The sequence below is a fragment of the Echeneis naucrates genome, chromosome 6 (assembly GCF_900963305.1).
Source record: "Echeneis naucrates chromosome 6, fEcheNa1.1, whole genome shotgun sequence".
In the NCBI taxonomy this organism is placed as follows: domain Eukaryota; kingdom Metazoa; phylum Chordata; class Actinopteri; order Carangiformes; family Echeneidae; genus Echeneis; species Echeneis naucrates.
This window is the reverse complement of record NC_042516.1, coordinates 4,743,254-4,763,490: the sequence shown is the minus strand read 5'-3', so window position 1 is coordinate 4,763,490 and position 20,237 is coordinate 4,743,254. Positions and strand designations below refer to the sequence as shown.

The window sequence follows — 20,237 nt, the reverse complement described above, 5'->3', positions numbered from 1 at the left end:
TCCAGGATTCCTTCCACCTTGACAAGTTTCCCAGTTCCAAACGCACTGAAGCATCCCCACAGCATAATCCTCTCACCACCATGTTTCACTGTGGGGACCATGTTCTTTGGGTTGTATGCCTCTCACTTCTTTCACCAAACATTGTATGTGTGTGTGTGTGGGTGTGGGGGTGGGTGGGGTTAAAGTGGAGTTTTTCTTGGTCTGCAGACTCGCAGTCCATTCCTGTGCAGAGCTCTAGTGATTGACTTCTTTGAGAAAACAAATCCAGACTTGGCCAAGTCAGTTACTAGTGTCTTGGCAGTTGTTCTGGAGTCTTTAGACACATCTCACGCTCGCTTTCTTTCCAGTCTTTGAAATGTTGTTTCTTACCTCTGCCAGGCTTGTTTTGTACCATGTGGTTCTCTTTCAATTTCTTGATTATACTTCTCACGCTAGTTCTTGATACTTGAAAGCACATTGATAACTGTGTATCCATCTCCTGCTTTGTGTGCATCTTAACTGAATTCTTAACTGATTTCTTTAGTTTTTTGCATGATGCTTTCTGAGTCCTGAATCATCCAACATGAACTGAATCTTCTCCACTGCTCTACAGGTATTATGGATGTACAGGATTTATGGAAGCTTATAGAGTCAGTATTCACTGGTGACTTCAATTAGGTTTGATTCATCAGAGCACACGGCTTCCAACACTTGATGTCTCTCAAACTGGTGGGAGTTTTTAAAGGGGCTAATAAATTTGACCCTGGTAATTTTAGGTATTTGTGAAATAATCGTGCTCCTGTGTGGAATTAGAAATATTGGAAGCATCCAAAATGAAAGGAGGATGCTTGGAAAAGCTATGTTAAAAATTCAATGTTCTCTTTAACAGCACTTGGGAAATACTTAATAAAAAATGGCGGTGCTAATACTTCTGCTCTCAAGTGTAAACTCTCAAACAATAAATTGACCTAACTGAAGAACTGAAACCTTAAGGCAGTTCACTCAAATGATCAAGCTAAAAATCAGAACTCTCAGCTAATACATCCAAACTCAATTATTTCTGTCAGCATGGCCTTGGCACAGGGACACCGACATGTTGAAGCAAGGACAGGGCTTTCCCAAAGTTGGAATTACTGACTTAAAAACATTGTATACCTTAGTACTATTTTTTTTTTTTTTTTTTTTTTAATTCTCTTTTTCCAGTGCAGCCAAAGGATGCAACTGGATCATGTAAAAAAAGGCTTAGTGATGCGTGTGGAATTTGGTGTCTGCATACTTTCAATAAAATTGGGTTGGGTCTTTTAAGATCCATGGTCCCTTCATGATCATCCCATGCACGCGGGCACACATACACACACAGTCAGTGTGTCACTAACAGTCTCTCTAACAAGGCCTGATAAATGATGCATTCTCTGACCTTAGAGAAGGGCACAACAAGCAGACGCTAAAGGCAGTGCAGTGAAACCATCCAGGATTTTATGACTGCTGCTGTTAAAGGAGCAATTTACCTTAAAGTGAAGTCTCCATATTACATAACTTCTTTAAATGACAACTGTGAGGCTTGTGCTTTTTAATTCTTGGTTATGCAATAAAAACGAATAATGTATTAAATAATAGAAAAAAAATGCTGTTGAATAAATTAGTTGAAATATCGTGGGTCCCCCCCCCCCCCCTTTGTTCATGAGGGAGATCATTTGTGATAATGATTTCATGCTTCTGGTGTCAGAGCCAGATGTGGCTGCAGCCAGCCAGCCAGTCAGTCAATAGGATGTCTTGTGTTGTCATGTGGCTGTATGGAAGGTGAAGTGACAACTGCAGGCACAGCTGGCTCTGCCTGAAGAGAAAGGAGGAAATAATTTGCTTTAGAGAGCCCGTCTGTGAGGAAAAGCACTTTTCTTTAGCCTCCCACTACCTGGGCTGGGGCTTTTTTGGATGTGGATTCGTGTTCAAATTCTTTAGCTGTGATATCTTCAACTAGAGCTATGCTCTGTTTTGAAAACGAAGCCTAATTGGCCTGTAGGAAAAGATGGAGTTGCAAATTATTTTTCATAACATATGTGTGTGATGTGTTTATTTCTGATTGGTGCAGAGAAGACTTCCCCTTTTCATGAGGGGCACCTTTTTTCCTCTGAAATGGGTCAAATTCCATAAAATAATGCTCAAATTATTAGAAATCACTTTAATTTTGATATCAAGACATTTTTATTTTATTTTAAATTGTATTTTGATGTTTTCACCTTAATGTTTGAAATAGTTTCAAGCATGTTGCTAGATCCACTGCAGGGATATAAAGTGAAGTGCTGCATGAACATGGGATCTTGCTTCCATTAGATCATGTAGCCCCAGCTGACAGGATGTTATGTCCTCCTTGGAGACAGCTTGTGACTGCAGGTTCTGTCTCACAGCATGGTAGTACTGTGCTCCTCACTATCCATCTCAGGGTGATACCAAGGTCAATGTCACATAGACAGTAGAAACATGCAAAACCTTAGCAGTCATGACCCATACCTGTCAACCTGCCAAGATGAGGTACTATCAAAGCTTTTGCTCTGTGGCAGGCTTGCATCAGCTCTTTATCAAAGGATGAACTTTTTGTTGATGGGGAATTGTTAACATTTTAAGGCTGCATTTGTAAAAGTGAAGGTTCATCTATTAGGTGACAAATTTGTATCGATTTTTGAATCCAATTTGCTGTTGAAACCTCATCCCTCTAGGAAAACGTTTGCAATATGCTGAACCATAAGTTTATCCATGGTACTCATTAAAGCATATACAGAACATTATCAGATTCAGATGTCTTTCCCAAAAGACAAACAATGCCACATACATACTGAAGTCATGAAAATAAAACTACCATTGCCAGCTGAAAGGGATGATTAAGATATGCTTAAGCTTTAGCTATCTGGGTAAACAATTTTGTGGGCACACAAGTAGAAGAGTAGATGTGAATATAGTTAAGCGGTAGCTTTTGCAGGTAGGTGGGTGTTGTTTGTATTAGATAAGAATCATGATTATTAAAGTAAAAAAGACTTGCCAAGCACTTTATTAGGACTATCTGTATAGCACTGTACAAGCAGCAGCAGTGCATTTCATGAAATCAGTCACACACAGGTCGGATGCTTCGGTTATTGTTTACATCTAACATCAGAAAAGAGAAACAAATGTGATCTCTATGAATTCAACTGTGACATGATTGTTGGTTCCTGACAGGCTGGTTTGAGTTACTGAAACTGCTGATCTTCTGCAATTTTTACACAAAATAGCCCTTAGAATAGACTCAGGATTGTGGATGAGAAGAAAAGTTCCTCAGAAACTTTCACTTCCTGACACCCAAGAACGGAAGCTGTGTGTGAAGCTGGATGGGGCAGGTTCACCAAAACTGAGCAGTGGAAACAATGGAAAAACATAGCCTTGGCTAATGAATCTAGAGAGTCAGAGGTAGACATGAATCCAATGACCAAACTTGCCTTGTGTCTACAGGCCATGCTGATGGCGGTGGTGTCATGGAGTGGGGAATGTCTTCTTAAGACAAACGTAAAGCTGCATCATCACTTTAACATTACAGTCTTGTTGACGACTATGTGCATCCCTTCATAGCCACAACATAGCATCTTCTAATGGGTTCGCCCAGTTATAGCAATGCACTGGATCACAGAGGAAAAGTGTTTACCCACTTACCCAATCTGATTTCATAAGAAACTCCTTTTGGGCTGTGGTAGAATAGCAGATTGGAAGCATAAATGTACAGAAATTATGATACGGCCATGTTCGCATGGAGCTGAATCTCAAAGCATGTTGCAAGCAGGAATGCAACATTATCCCAAAGAACGTTCTCAGAGGTTAAGTCATCTTGAAAATTAATTTAGTAGGCCAGAGGTAGCTCAGCATACTTTGGCTGCCTCCCTGAAAGATGGAACATAAGGGACACTCTTCATCTGGCCTTGCTATCTATCCTTGACATGTTTGACATTTGAAACTAACATGTAGTCCAGCGTAGTCATCCCAGTTGCATAATATCCACTCTCAGGCTGAAAGCCCCTGGACAGTGGGCCACAATTATCATGAAAGGTCATTTAGTTTTGCAGAATAGAGTGCATCCACTCCATTGCATACATAATAGAGAACAAGCTCAGGGATAGACTATATTTTTCTCATAGTACACTGTGTTGCCAGCCAGATATAGTGCAACTCACTCAAGCCTGGTACAGTATTTTATAAAAATGAATTTAACTAATTTCCTGTTAAGTGATGAGGGAAAGCTCATGGGACAAATAGCTGAAGAGCTTATGTCAGATTCATCAGTAGCAAATGGGTGAAGGATGTATTTTGGGCTATTGTTTTGTTTGTTTGTGTTCTTTCAGGGAGTGAGCACTCACTCTACTAACCTGTAGATGATGTATGATGACTTGCAGTCATGGAACGTAAACATCAGGCTGTTAGATAATTGTATTAAATGTAGCTTAACCTGATCTTGTGTACTGGAAGTTGGAAACGTACATACTGTGAACTCAGAATCTATAGAAGGATCTTAAGTCTTTGCTAAGGTCAAAGAAATAGGATGATGAAGATGAATGCGTCATGCAGTCTTTAAAATTGCAGATGGCAATTTTGTGTGTGTCTCTCAGATTGATTAGAGATGAATTATTCAGTGATTTCTTTTTTTTATTTTCTCTTCTCTCCCCGCTAATGAAGAGTCGTGTGTGTGTGTGTGACAAAATCACACCTAGAGTTCCTTGCAGTTCTGCTCTGAGGTGTGAGTGAGAGGAAATCCAAGGTGTGTGTGGCACCCCCAACCCCCTCCATCTTTGTCTGTGCTGTTGGCTTATAGCCCAGAGGCACATTCAGTACAGTCTCCTGTGTGCTCTATATAATGAAAAGAGCTTGGTTGTCACTGGACATCTTCATTCTAGGCTGTCAAACGCATAGTTCATAGACACTTGTCATTTGTTATATATATGTGTGTGTACACATTTGTGTCCTTTCCCTCTTGAGTTAGTTCCCGTAACTCAGTGCTTCTCAATTATTTTCTGTTACCCCCTTCCTAGGAAGAAGAAAATATTTCACCCCCCCCCCCTCGCCGTGGTGTGTTATTTGTCTATGAAATTATTATAAGTAAACCTCTGCATAACATTATAACATTGTATTCTTATCATTAAAGAAAAGAAAAAATAAAAGGAATATAGATCACATTGTATTCTAGTATGGCAAAAAAGCATGTTCTGCGGGGTCACACGCTCCTCTGGGGGGTGTTCCCCACTATTTGAGAAGCACTGCTTTAACTGCATCCTCCAACACACGTTTACCAGATGATAACACCAAGTGTTGCTCTGGATCAGGTTCAAACATTGTTACATATCCTGAATTTTCCTGGCAAAATATATCAACTCCATTGTTCTTTTCAGATACTTGGCCATAGCTGCCATGGGCTGTGACACACTCCTGTTAGGTTCCGCTTGTTTTGCTGGCCCATAAAGGCCTGCACTAAGAGGCCAAACACAGTTCACTTCTGTTTTCATTCTGACTGCTGCCACTTACATAAACATTGTTTTTCTTTGTACTTGGAAATATGTAAACGATTAACCTGCTTTCCCATCGTGGTGTAAGCCCTTTCTAAATATAAAACTGAGAAGATTAATGTCTGCCTGATAATGAATTTTGATGCACAATTTATGTAATGCAGCCACCACCCGCCCCCTCCCCTCTCCTCGGCAGGCCTCAGCTTTCATGATTAAAAGCCAATTCTCCATTGCTCCCTTGCCACAGATTGTACACGGAGATGGAATGTCTTTGCATTCCTATTTTCCGACAGAGGATTTACTTTAGCATTTACCAGTTAACTAATGTTGTTATTTTCTTTAATTTGACAGCACACGTGACAATAATAAAAGACAGAGATTATATAAAGTGTACCCAATGAAGAGAAAGTACCCTGTGTCCTAACAGTGTGTTTTCATTCAAAACCCATTATTCGCCAAAAATATTTTTGTATGAAGTAAAAATGGTCTTCTACATATCAAATTAACTCTGATTTTTGCCCCATTAAGCATTGTCCATGTTCTAGTGTTGTTAAGCTTCCTGCAAGAGTTTGAGAATTGCTACCTTTGAGATTTGAAGGTCAGGAAGGTTTCTATAAATGGATTCTCCTGCTTTCACTCATGTCTGGGAAAAGAACGACCACTTCTCTCCCCTATATATAGATATCAAACCTTTAAAGATCATAGTCTGTGCTCTATTCACATTTTATCCTCCAAATTGTATCCGTGTTGGGTTGTGCAGGAATTACAACAGATGTAATGTCTGACAGAGCTTGAAGAAATAGCGGCATCTGCAGTTTGCGAAAATAGTCACAATTTGCAGATCAAGGCTCCAAATTGTACTTTGGTGTGCCCATTTAGTATCAACCATTATGTCTACTGTCATTTATAACATGATATATATGATATACATGATAATTATACATGAACAGCCTGTTCCTGTTGCACCGTTGATTGTTAAAGAGCTAACCCAACGCCCTGCAGTTGGATACCATCGAGAGTCAGAAATAGAGGAGGGATTGGGGGAGGTCCATTTGTATTGATATGCTCCCTATTTCTCACTATTGGCCAATTCCAGACCTTTTTATACTTTCTTGCATATTTGTTTTTGTTCAAATGTTACTCTCCTTTGCAGTTCTTTCTTTTGACTCACACACTCACAAGATATTTACCTCCAGGCAAGTAAATCAGTATTCTGCAAGCCCAGTGATTTTCCCACTCTCAGCTCAGAAAAATCAGTATGCACTGCCCAACTCAAAACCATCTACAATATAGATGGGCCAGGCAGATTTTCATTACCCAATATATTTCTGAAGTCTGAATGGTGTTTCTCATGAAGAGGGAGATCTGAGACGGCCCCATCCTATTCATTCTACTCCCTGCAGCTCTGTGGCACTTTTCAGTGATGGACAGCTTGGTGGTTTAGTCAGACATAAAAACTGCTGAGCCATATCATTCCGTTACCAGATTGGTGATCGCCAGTATGAAGATGGTTGAATTGATTTTCAAGGAAGCATACTTTTACCATTCCTACTGATTTCATTTGACTAGGTCTACAATAAGAAAATTAAGGATGTATAAGAATAACAATAATTACTAAAGATTGTAAACCGACATAATCATAAAATTGACTTTTTTAGCAACTAGACTGTGCCATTGCCAGACAATTAGCACATAACAAAGTTATGTCTTTTGTTTAATTTTTAATTACATAAAACATAAATTTAACATAAAAACTAAATTTGAAAAATTATGGTTCTGGCCTGAGCTCCACAATCCAGCACCACCATCCCTAACACAACCTTTTGGGGGTGGATGCAGAGAAATCAATATAAGTTCAAAATGATTATAATTTCTTTCATGTCAAATCTAAATTTACAATTCAAGCTAAACTGAAGTGATCAAGATTGCTGAAATACAAATCCTCTTAAATGTGTGATGATGTGCTTGGCAATGTGAAGCAGATGAAGCAGTTTCCCCACCTTCCAATACATGAGTATTTTCCTTATCAGGACCAGAGAGACCAGATCATTCCCCATATACTGATACACATTTTCTTACTAGTGTTTTCCCTCTATCAGCTGTTTCTGCTAGATAAAACTGTGTCCGAACTACACTGTCATATTTAATGGACAGAATGGTATCGATCCTCTGTCACTGTCAGCAAAGATGAAAGTGTATTCCCCAGTTTAAAACTAATTCATCTGTAAAAATTAAAACTCAGCAGTCAGTTTATTAGTGCAAATTTGTTGTGGAGGTGTCAGACATATTTGCTAAAGTTCTGTCAGATTTAACTGGCTTGGATAGAGACATGACACAATCTTTAATTTTACTAACTATGAAAGATGGCCATTCAGTAATAGATCACTGAGTCCTCAGCCAACAACTCCCTCTCACTGTCAGAGGTGCTATTGAGTTTCCCTAACAATGATAGATGGCTGTGGAGCTAATAGAAATCTTACCTGTGCATCTTTTATTGCTGCTGTTTTAGGGCAGACCACTACGTTGACATTTAGTGACCCTGTGTGTGCGCGTGTGTCGGATGGAAGCATGATTATGTTACATGTGCTCTCGCTGTTCTCCAGTGTTAATGTAAAAGGACAGCACGCTCAAGGTCTGACTCCTTCAGCACCCTTACTGATAAATACTGTCACAATAGGAGCACAGATCCAGGATCAGTTATCAGGTCACATTAGGGTTTTTGCACTGATAGAGGTAGTTTCTTCAACTTTAATATTTCAGCAGTGGACCAAGCTTCATTTCATCCAATAGAAAGAGACAGATCCAATATAGGAACTACTGAGGTGGGGTTAGGAGCCCTTCCATCCACCAAGGAGGAAAATTAAGGGGGTAAAAAAGTGTGTTTGTTTTTGTTTTGTGTAATACCGCTTATCCGTTTCCTGGTCGTGGGAGGGGCTGGAGCCAATCCCAGATCACACTGATTGAGGGCAGGGTCGCCCTGGACAGGTCACCAGTCCAACATCCAATACACAGAGACAGACAAAGACCAACAACCACTCACACTCACACTCAGACCTACAGACAATTTAGAGTCACCAGTTAACCCAAACATGATGTCTTTGGATGGTGGGAGGAAACCCACACATACACAGGGAGAACATGCTAACGGCACAGAAAGGCCCCAGGCTGGAAACTGAACGTGCGGGACAGCAACAACAATACAGTAACCACTATGCCGCTGTGCTGGCCTGTTTGTTTTTTTTTTTTTTTTTTAATTATTTGACCCTGTAATAAATGAATACATAGAGTTAAACAATGTTCAGAGGAAATAAGCAGCAGTTTAAACAAAATATACAATATATATACATAGTGGAGTAATTTGTTCTGCTGTCATATCAAAGCTTTTTCTCGTATCAGAAAGCAGGGAAAAGTTTGGAAAACTTGGTCTTTCCATTAGATATTTCCTTGACTTAACAGAAATGTGTGTGTAGTCTAGGGAGGGGGGACATCAGCTTCCCCACAGCTGTACAGATTCAGTATCCATGGGCCTTTCTCTCAAAAGGCTGACTAAAGTGTAGCTGTTTCAGGTTACTGCTGCAGTTGTCAATGCTTCTCACTGTGCTAATACATCAGTAATGTCTGTTTTCCAGTCCAAACAGCTGCTGTGAGGGAAGTGAGTAAAGGTGCTACACAGTATTTTTTTTTTTTTTTGGAAGGACCAGCTTATTACTTGTACTTCCAAGTTTTAACATTTTCAGATATCAAGGACTTATCATATGAGAACATGGGCAAAGAGGTCAGCTTAACAAGTGTTCAATCAGTCCAACCATGAAAGAGCTTTTCTTTGTCATTCTAGTGAAATGACCATAGTTGAAGAGCCTTGAAACATTTGATTACTTTTATTAAAAGACTTGTTTTATGATAACTGGAATATTTTGGACTTTCAAGTCACTTTTTCACAGAAGTCACCGGGGAAAAAAAACAAAATTTTCAGAAAAACAATCATATTAATTTTTGAACATCCTGTGTCTGTCTGCAGAGCATTTAACTGAATCTGTTCTGGGTTTGTTTGCACAGTGAAGTAAAACTCCATGTTGGTGGATAGGGGGCAGTAGAAGTATAGCTGCTAAACTAGTCTCCCAGCATAACAGTTGTATGACCAATAGATCTAGGATTTGAGGATGTGAATGGAAATGAAGCGTGCCCACTGTCCCAACAGTATATGTAGAATTACGGGCAAAGAAAAGGAGTAAAAAAAAAAAAAAAAACCCTACAGATTTGGGTCAACTGTGGCCTGGAGGAGGGAAGCTGTCACACAGGAGCAGGTTGTTAGTTGGCTTCTTGTATCTGGGAGGCAGCATGCATGAGGCCATCAGCCATGCACAGTACAGGGGAGATTGCTGTCTGCCCTGCCTTCAGACTGTCTCTTGTACTTTTTGCATTTTGTTTGAAGCACGTGTGCATTTAAAGCCACAGTGGTTGTGTATGACATGCATTTTTGCCCTCACTTTCTTCCATGAAGTTATCATTTTTACCACATTTATACCTCAGCTGGCACCTTTCTAATGCTTGAATAGGATACAGGATGCAATGCCACACTTGTGATGCTGGTAGTGCACTCCTGTTGCTGTTTCATAGAAGGTTGGAACCTTGATAAATTAAATGAGCTGTCAAGGTCTCTTTCATCATCATTATTTTACAGATGGAATCCAGATACATTCAGCCTTTCCTAATTTTGTTTCTGCTAAGTTGCCATCACATTAAATACAGTGCTAATGCATTGAAGACACACAGATACACACACTGATGACCTGCCATTTTTCCCCATCAGCGCAAACAGCGAGCAGACAGTGACTCATCTCCAGATGGCTGAGTGTGGCACTTCCCTGCCACCAGGAGCCCTTATGCTTTTACCACCTGGAACAGACCCAGACCCACCCCCTTAGAGCCCAGCCACCTGGGCTGTGCAGTGAGGACCAGGCATAACGTGGCACATGACACCTCCTGTCATAACCACACCCAGCGTAGAGCTTTCTGATCATTATCATCTTCTCTCTCTTTTTTTTTTTTTTTTTAAATACTATCTCTGCAGCACTGGCTTTCTGTCTCTGTCTTGCCAGCTTTGACAAGTTCCTCATTCTTTTCCACTCTTTCTGCTATCCTGTCTACTCTAACTTATGCATACACACTTCCTCCTCCCACTGAGGTCTTGGCTCAGGCATCAGTAACAGGCTCAAATCGGCTTGGCCAGTTCAATCCTCCCTCTCTTGTCTGTGTGTCCCTGTTATATTGGGTAAATAAATTAGCACAGTGCCCTGCTCTCCTAATGAGGACAAGGTCACATGACAGGTTTTTTCCTATGCTTAAGTTAAGCAGTTTTAAGGGATCGATTCCATTATCTCCCCAGCACAAGAGTCAATGGAACCTGTTCTGAAACCTGCTGGGTAAGTCTTTCACTATTCTTCCTATTACCCAAAAGCAATTTCCCTCCCTAATGGTGCCTAAAACGTAGCTTTATTCTAAATTGGTTTGTTTTGAAGGAAGAGGAAAAAAATAATGAGAAAAAACTCCTGCATGAGTAAACATTTAGCTGTGTAAATGGAGACAACTGGAAGAGTAAATAGAGCAGAGATTTATTTGTTTTGTTGTTGTTCCTTGTTAAGTAAGTCATAGGAGAGCAATTTTTTTAATTTTTTTTTTTTTTTTTTTTTTTTATGTGAAGAGCTTCTCCCAAGTCTTGAAGTCCTATGTACTCCTAGTACTATGGAACATACTCAAATTTTCATAAATCTTCTTATCTTCAAACAAGATGCAAACCTTTGTTGATGGTGGTTTTAGGAAACACTTTCCATCTGTTCTGTCAGGGAATTGGGGAAAAAAAGACGTGTGAATGAAACGATGTGTCTGTGGAATTCTGTCAATAAGACTGGCATTTCCTCCATGGAGAGCAGAATGGAGGGATTTGAAAGGCTTAGTGGGATTGTAGAAGAAACAATGAGTTTGCCAGAGATGGGTTTGAGAGCATTTATCAAGGAGCAGGTAAATTTTCAGCCACGGTTCTAACATCTTCATAGGCCATTTGACAGCAGCCGTCTGGTTTTTGACAGCAGGTGGTCCAGTTGTCATTAGGCTGTAATGACAAGCTTTCTGAAGAGCGCTGCGTGTCACTTAACACACCAGCTTTTCAGATATACATCATCCATTTGCAGAATCATGTTTCTGCTGTTGTATGATAACACGAAATCAGGAGTGTCTAGCTGGTTACTCATAAAGCTTTGGTCTGGCCTTACTAGCCTCTGGTAACAGTAATGGTCATACTTTGATAAGTGCCATGGCTCTAAAAAAGTCTCGATTCCAAAGAGATGACTGATGACTATTTCAAAAGTGCTATTTTTTGATGTATCTGCTTTATACCTGTTGCTGTCTGGTCATTAACTTTGTCACAGTATCTAATCAAACAACCACATTAAACTGAACTCGCTGCAGTCGACAGGACAAGCTTTTTGTGCTGGTACCTGGTTTTATCATGATAAAGAGGGCAAAGTTTGACCTTCTACAAGGGTAATGTATTCCCTTTTAATATAAAGGTAAGCTAGCTTCCAAAAGTCAAACAGCCTTTTATCATGATGAGCTCATGATAATCATAGCTACACAATCAAAAATGAAAATAAAAAAGCCACAAGTTTCCCAAAGTTAGAAATAGATCAAAGCATGTTGGCATGTCTTAGACTGAGGTTAGAAAATGCACTCAACAATTTTACACAATAAGTGCATTTCCATTACCCCGAGAGATGCGCACAACCTAAATATTGGAATAAGCAATAACTACTAACCTCACAAATATTGTATAAAGCTTTTATGTTTTTTGAGGTAGATTTTCCAGACATGTATAATGGAAAGTGGGGGGGCACTTTTTTGTGTGAGAATTTCCATTTTTTTGTGGACATAATATAGTGGAGTCACTGCAAATCAATGTTCAAAACCGTCGAAATGCAAAACGCTTTCATCCATCTTCCTCAAATTCCCCTAAACTCCATGATTGGAAATGACACTGCTATCTGAAACACTTGGATATTCGTTTAAAACTGAAGTGTGTTATTGCCAGCTTATTTTATCTTGGTCTTAATTTTTTGGTTCAGACCTGGTGCCCTGGTGGTAAGTTAGGTAGTTCTATATCCAGATGTTTGCAATAATTCCTCCGTTGACACAAACTTTGGTGGAGCAATGGAAAAGAGCACTTCAGGCATTTTTCTAATCTTCAGTAAGTAATCCACCTTGATCAGAAAAAGTGGATTTGTGATTACATGTGCTTAGGAACCTGGTGGCCTAGACAGACCGTCTGAATGAAGTTCTGAGAGGACAAGGAGAAGACAAGGGCATACACCCAGCTGTCTCTGGGAAACATGCAGTTATTTTGGAAGCTAATTAGAATTGCACCCTCATTGTCCTGCCATATGTAGCTCATATTGTTGACTCAAATAGACAGATGTGAAATATTCCTACGCAATTCAACCACATAAACTGACGCTTTACATTTCAGTCGTATGGCCACAGGTTATATATTGTATGTATTGGATTTAGATTAAGAATACACAGTACACATGCTGAATGCAGTCTCAAATTAAAGGGGAGAAAAAACCCATTAGGATTCTGGGCACTTTCTCACTGCATGGTAAACATGGCCTGTGAGAGGAATCCTAAACCAACCAACTAACACTGATGTGGCTTAAGGATAATTATCACATCCTGGAGAATGAATGCTTTGACGTCAGTAACATTGTTTGTTACGTCAGCACCAGCAGGTGTAAAGTCCACCGGGATCATAAATAATCAATGATGCCTTGAATCACCACAGTAAATCTGTTGAAATCAATGTGTTGAAAATGCGCACACACACACCAGCAGCGACATTTCCACTGCTTGCTTCCGGACGGTTTGAGTGTATGGCACCATCTGTTGCCTAAAAGGAAAGTCATCTAGAATGGGCTTTACCTGGATAAGTGTTAGATGCTGCACTGAGCACATGCACTCTTTGGAGTATACACTGCATTTGTGCACAGGGACAAGTGTAGTGTGGATTGTTGGATGTTTTGCATGAAAATACTGAATCGTGGATCACGTTGTTGATTAATAGATATGTATTTATAAGAACTGAGTCACAACACATTTGTGTTGCTTTTGTCAGTATAGATATAGAATTTGCGTGTATGTGTTGAGTGATGGGGGGCGCCACGCCTTGATTGTTAAATTTGTGAAAGGTGTATTGTTCTCTGGGCTGTGATTAATAACATTTCACTGGGGGGGTTGTGTGTGTGTGTGGGTGGTCAGTGCTTTAAAGCTGTATCAAAGCATTAAAAGATTTCCGTGGTTACATAAGATAAAGTGAAGATAAGTTTTAAAAATTAAAAATCAAACTGGTTAAAAACATTCTGTTTTTGATGTACAGGACTCAGTGATTCTGATAGCACCTACTATCTTTAAATATACCAGTAAGAATGTGGTTGGCACTAATACATAATAATTTAATAATTTGCACATAGCCAACAAGATTGTTTCTTTTGAGCTCCGCTGCATATAGTCATAGAATCATTGACTAAATGCTAAATTCAAAATATCCATGTTGCTGAAACAGAACAGGCTGATTTTCTTTAGAATCAAGTTTTTCTTTTACATTGTTGCTCTGTATGTACACCTCCTGACTTTGCTGTCAATCCAGCACAGCCCAAGCCCACCCACTTTGGGGTCTTGAGGAGTAAAAGGACAATTTCAATGTGGCTTCCCTCAGTTTTTACCTCAGTAAAATGTTATTTGATATGAAATCTATTTGGTTCAACTATAAGCTCTGAAATCTAAATGGAGTTGTATGTCCTGTAGATAAAACCCATACTGTTGAATCTCCATGACTGAACATGTTGAGTTTCACATTTTTAAATCCAACTTAGTTTCATTCCTTCATATATTTTCTCAGTCCAGTTCTTCCCCAAAGAGGATTTGGTTAATCTTTTGTGTTCTGTTGTTGGACAGGTTTATTTGTTTATTTGCTATATTTTCTGGTGTAAATTAACGTGGCACAGAGCAAGAGATCGGTTGACTCAGTGGTTTTTGATGGGATGGATAGCAGAATAGTTCTTGTGCATGCTCCCCAAGGTGCTTCGCTGTGCAGTGAGGTAAACAAAACAGATGTGAAGTGAGTAGAGACGATAAAATCATTAAAATCATCAACTCATCATTAAACAAACATATCTGTACTTCAATGTTTTTGATGACACTGGATTAGAAAATATGTATTTACAACGTCAGCAGTTATTAGTGCTAACACAGGCTGTATCTGCCTGTTTCCATCTATATCATGGAGCATATCAATGCAACATTATGCAGTGTGTTTAGACAGCTACTCCAGAAGTCTGTGTGTTTGTGAAGTCTTAGGAGGTCTAAACTTGTGTGACCCCAGTGTGTGATTGTGTGGTAAGGAGCAGAAGTCAGCTCACTTGTTTGTTTAGCAAGTTTGCAAGAGATTTTCACTGATGAATTAATGGTGGCAGAGCACTGGTGCAGAAGATGCTCCTGGGGGGGGAGAGAGAGAGAGATTATCGCTCCAACCCCTATGCTCAACTCCCTGCAGCTGTTTGTGACAGAGAGGCACTCACTTCTGCAGCACACTAGGCTTTGTTACCATGGCCTTAGAGGCAGGGGGTCACTAACATCCAAATACTTGGATTGAAATGAGGACCTCCCGTTCATGATTTAGTCCCTAACCTGTAACCATAATCTGCACCACCACAAAAATATGAAAACATGAAAGGCAAATGGTTAGAGGTTTGTTTATGAGAAGTGTTTTCAGAATAAATCTAACAGTCCCCAGCACTTCTTTAATGGCAAAAGTGTGGATATATTTACTTTTTGATTGAATGCTTTCAACCAGGACTATGAACATTAAAAAAAAGCTGCTGCTAAAGCCAACAGAGAGTTAAAAAGAAATAATGCAGCACTTTAGGGGAGAAAAAGGTTGAAGCAATATGCCAGTTTATCACACTGTATTCTATTCCGAGGGAACCAGATCAGCAACAGTTTAATGTCAACTGAGCAAATTTCATTTGTGAATGAAGTCAGAAAATTAAGCTTTTGATCTGGAGCTTTTGACCGATTTACAAATTACTTTTCTTTGAGCTGCTGTTTCTGTGGTCAAGAATGAACAGCTGAGCTTGTGCCACAGCTTCACCAAAGAGCCAACCTTTTTATTGCTTTACAAAAATGATAGGTCATGGTTGTTACCATGGACAGCATTAGTTTATACACGGCTGTTTGTCCCGACCCTTTTCTGTCCAAAATGTGGAAAGGGAGGTTTGGTTTTTTGCTTTTGAGAAGGGGGGGGGGGCAGCCCTAAAACAAATGAAGCCCTCATGGACATGCCATGGACCCATCCATACTGCACTGGCTTTTCATGTGCCACAGCGTCTGTCTGTTTGAAAAGGACACATTAGAGGCTAAAAATACAGTTATGTCTAGTGCTGTTAATGGCTGTATTGGTGAGTGTAATCCAGAGAAGATGTTAACTATTGCCATATTTAGAGTCTTAATACAATGAATATGTGGAACAGGGCTTCATATTTAGTCCATTCCAAAGTGTGTGTCTCTCTCTCTCTCGATATGTAGCATCACTAATCCTTCTAGCAGTTCACCCACGTGGTTTCAGTGTTTACCGTCAGCTTGGGAGCTAAAGCAGCTCAGCCACAGTGCAGAGCCTGGTTTGAATGGTCATATAACGGTTAAAGCACCAGCAGAGCAAGGTTGTTTCTCTTCTCAGTTAGATGTCATAAACACAATGTTTAGAGTTTTTTTTTTTGTTTTTTTTTTTTTTTCTCAGCAGCATCAACGCAATTTATCTTTTCTGAAAAATGCTTTATCACCTGTCCAATTCACTCCATTGTTTGCATGTTAGTAATGATTGGATGCTAGGTGGCTCATATTGCGTCATTCTTCAATAGTCAAAATATAGGTATTCACTTCATAGATTGACTAAGGGCCATAAAAACAGTTCTCTTTTCAGCCAGGTTTGTGATTGAAGGTGACTAGTTTAGAAAGCAGTGACTGGAGAATAGTGGTTCTAGGAGTGAGGTTGAGATGGTGAAGACCTTTTCGTTCTGCTGTTAGCTCAAACATTGCCATTCTGAGCAATCGAATCTGGAAATAGTAGTTTGCATGTGAATGGTTTCTCTATTTACTTAAGAACCATGTCCACCTCAGCAACAGCTGTCCTTTTGATGGACAAGTTCAACAGGAATTAATCCTTCAATTGAAAACCTTTTTATTTATTTTTTTTTTTCCTGCTGGCTCAGGAGAGACAATTTGAACATTTCTCAGAATATGATTCGCGGTTGTTGAGCTGATGAACCTGTCAGCAGCATCTGCTCTAGACCTTTGCAGCGCAAGATGTGCAGTGGATTGCAGCCTTAGGCCAGCAGGCTGTTGGATACAAACAGTTGCTCAGCATGGGATGGATCGATTTGCAGGTCAGGAACTGTTTGTGTTTTTTAATACAATTTGACTTCTTTGCAATTGAAATAAAGTGCAGTGCCATTCTGAGTCATATTACAGTGACATTACATGAAAGAGCCACAGTGTAAATACTGTAATTGCTTTTAGCCGCGATCTCGCTGCACCTGCAAGTGGTTGATTACATATCTGCTTAACTTGATATAACTTGACTCTGAGACCATTTTATCATATCAGAATAGTCTGCACTTAAAGAGTCAGTCCAACAGGATATTTTATAAAACTAAGTTCCATTATTTTGTGCTACTAATTAAAACTGAAGCAGCTGGGCAGTTCATCCATACTCTACCTTATTGTGAGGGTTTATGGAGGCTGAGCTGAGCTGCAGAAAGCTAACAGATGTCCTGCTTGAGCTTAGCTGTGCTGGGAATATCAAGTGTAGCTGACTGGCTGGTGTTAGTTGGCTGCTGAGGCAGGACAACAGGCTGTTAACTAAGTGTTGCCGGATGGGAGAAATCTATCGTCTTTCTTAGCTTTACTTTGACGCCACACTATATGTCATATGATGGCCTATTGGTCAGATGCGTTAATGTGAAACCTTGCAGACATAACATGTTTCTAACTCAACTCACTTCCTTTTTGGTTGTTTGTTTTAATTTTGGTTTGTTTTAAAAGTTGTAAGTGAAGAGTCTGTTCAGTGATGTCAATAATTCATGATGACAAAGTGAAAGCATGTTGCAGGGATATTTTCAGATTTTCTTTGGAAAAATGATCAATGACAAAAATGACATTACTTCAGCATACCTGTGAACACTGGGCTGTGAAAAAGAGGGAGATTTTCTTGGGTAGCGGTTGGAAGGCTCCTCTCACAACATCTCTGCTCCCATTTAACCATACATCATTAATTAATCAAATGGATGTGAATAAGAGCCTTAAATCTATAGCTACAATGAAATGTGCTACAATGTACCTCCCGTAATGACTCTACAGTCTTCTTGGAGCGAAATATGTTAAATATTAACAATATATAAAATACAATTATACATATGTAATAACAATAAACATTGGCATAATTAACTCTCCAAAGTGTGTGGGTGTGGGTGGCAGAAGCAGTAACAGAAAGAGAGATGGAGGTCACAAGAAAAAAAAGCTACAGGGCTCCCCCATACAGTGTCTCAATAGGCATTGAAGGTGCACCACAACACCACCACGCAGATTGGAATTTTGAAGCGTACTACTTCTTTTTGTTTAATATCTTGCTCATTTTGTGTAGCCCGGGAATTGACGTGATTTTGGGCGTTGGTAGTGACGTACGGCACACAAGACACGTAGCAGGGTAATTTGGCGTGGGTTACCAGGTTGTTAGGTACCACAACACATGAAACCAATTTGACTCTTATCACTTTGAAATCAGGGGCAAAATGGGATAAATTAGAAATCAGGAGCAGGGTGGGAGAAAGGGTTAAAAAAATGGGAGACTCCTGCATAAATCGGCAGTGTTGGCAGGTCTACTTCAGTAATTAGCATGAATGACTGTCACAGCAAGAGCGTTATGAATCAGATCTCAACAGGTTTTACATAGCTCGATTTGGGCAGGTAATAATGGATTTGAAGCATTAATGAAATGCCATGTTGAGGTCTCTGCCCCTGATGTTCTATAGAAACACCTGACAATGCTTAAAAATCTCAAAATAATTCAGCTGAAACTTAAAAATTTTTTTTTATTAAAATTGTCAGTATGGATTCATTAGGGGAATGCAAAATTGCAACTTTATGAATGTACAATTAAATCTAGGACACAAAGAAAAAGTGAATCATCTGATTACTCTCAAGTGATTGTTTCTCCCTGTGACAGTAACCTGTCAAAGATCCACCCTACCTCTAACCCAGTGTCAGTTGGCCTCTGGATCCAGCTGCTCCGAAGGGCGAGTGACATTGGGTGAGAGATGGGGTACACCCTGAACACACTAATGGATGGATAGTTCCCTTGATCATGAGATACGATGAGGCTTTTAAAAAGCTGTAGGCTTTAAATTGCTAAATTTAAGCTCTAAATTGAGTTAGTCTCATACATTTGAAAAATTTTTATTTAAAATGGCTGTTGCAGAAAAAAAAAATTGTTCACTCAGTAAGAACAAGCATTTCCCTAAAAATGAGCTTTTTCTCTATTAAATTGTATGCCTCTCAAACACTGTCATGCAACACAAAATGCCCAATACTTTCAGGTCCAACCCAGTCATGTATTTCAAGTTCAGCCTTTTACCAGGGAGGCCACAGTCATGTCCATGGCTGCTATACCACCATTGATATATCAATGTGTGTGGGTGGGTGAATGTGACACATTAATATGCTGTATATATTTTGTCAATTTTCCATTTGCATCTCTAGGTTTTTTGTGGGGTCATTAATGTTTTTTCTGCCATGTTATATCCTGTTATCTAATAGTTCCATGGCGATGAGGTTTGTTGCCATGTAGATTAGAGCAAGAGAACTAGAGCAAGAGGTGCATCATCCATCAAAACTGTAACTAAAGGATACTGAGTATTGATTGGCTTCGAGAAATTTCCTCTCTGATTTACTGCTTCATTGGTTAAGACAATGAAAAAGGCCAAGTCAATTTTATGTAGATTGGCACTTGTAGTCGTTTTCTGGGTGCTGTGGGCACATTCAGATTCAGAAACCTTTTATTAATCCCTGGAGGTAAATTGTGCAGTTTGGTAGCTTGTCTTTGTTGTAAAGTCTGATGGCAGTGGGAACGAATGATTTTCTGCATTTTTCTGTCATGCGTGATAGATGGATTAACAGTCCACTGCTGTGGTTGATGATCAGTCATCAACCACAAGGGAAAGGCATGTGTTGTGCATTTGTATTTAATTAAACCAATTTAGATTTAATAGCAGAAACATTTGGTAGCATATTTGTTGTTTGCTTAGATAATTTCTCTTTATTTCTGAATTCAAAAGGTTGTTTGCATAATTACTGCAAAGGACATTAGGCTTTACTGTCATATCAGTGTCCAGCACAAGCATCTTTGAATGTGGGACTATAAACTGACAACTTACCTGCTCTATATAGCTTGGATTTGTACTGCTGAGAGATCCCAGTCAATTCAGGCCATTCATGTGGAATATTGTGGCTGGGAACAAAGTGAGCATCTTTAAAATAGACTAACAAAGCAATTATGAATTCTGTTAGTGTGGTGAATTTTTACCTCTTACTTTGTACACCCAGAGTTAAAGGTGACTTTTGTTTTATTAAACACAATAGCCT

At 39.5% G+C, this 20,237-nt stretch overlaps 1 protein-coding gene across 4 annotated transcripts in view; it reads left to right on the top strand.

Annotated features, from left to right (window-relative positions):
- oxr1a (oxidation resistance 1a) overlaps positions 1 to 20,237 on the top strand; it is a 135,502-nt gene that overhangs the window by 27,651 nt on the left and 87,614 nt on the right. For 2 of the 4 annotated variants that reach the window (XM_029503544.1, XM_029503540.1), the window contains exon 1: positions 10,797 to 10,918. The exons of 1 other annotated variant lie outside the window; for it this stretch is intronic. In XM_029503544.1, coding sequence (XP_029359404.1) covers positions 10,893 to 10,918 — 26 coding nt within the window. In that variant the 5' untranslated portion in view covers positions 10,797 to 10,892. Of the gene's footprint in view, positions 1 to 10,795; positions 10,919 to 20,237 lie in introns of those variants that run through there. One more of the 4 variants, XM_029503542.1, reaches the window with a different exon arrangement.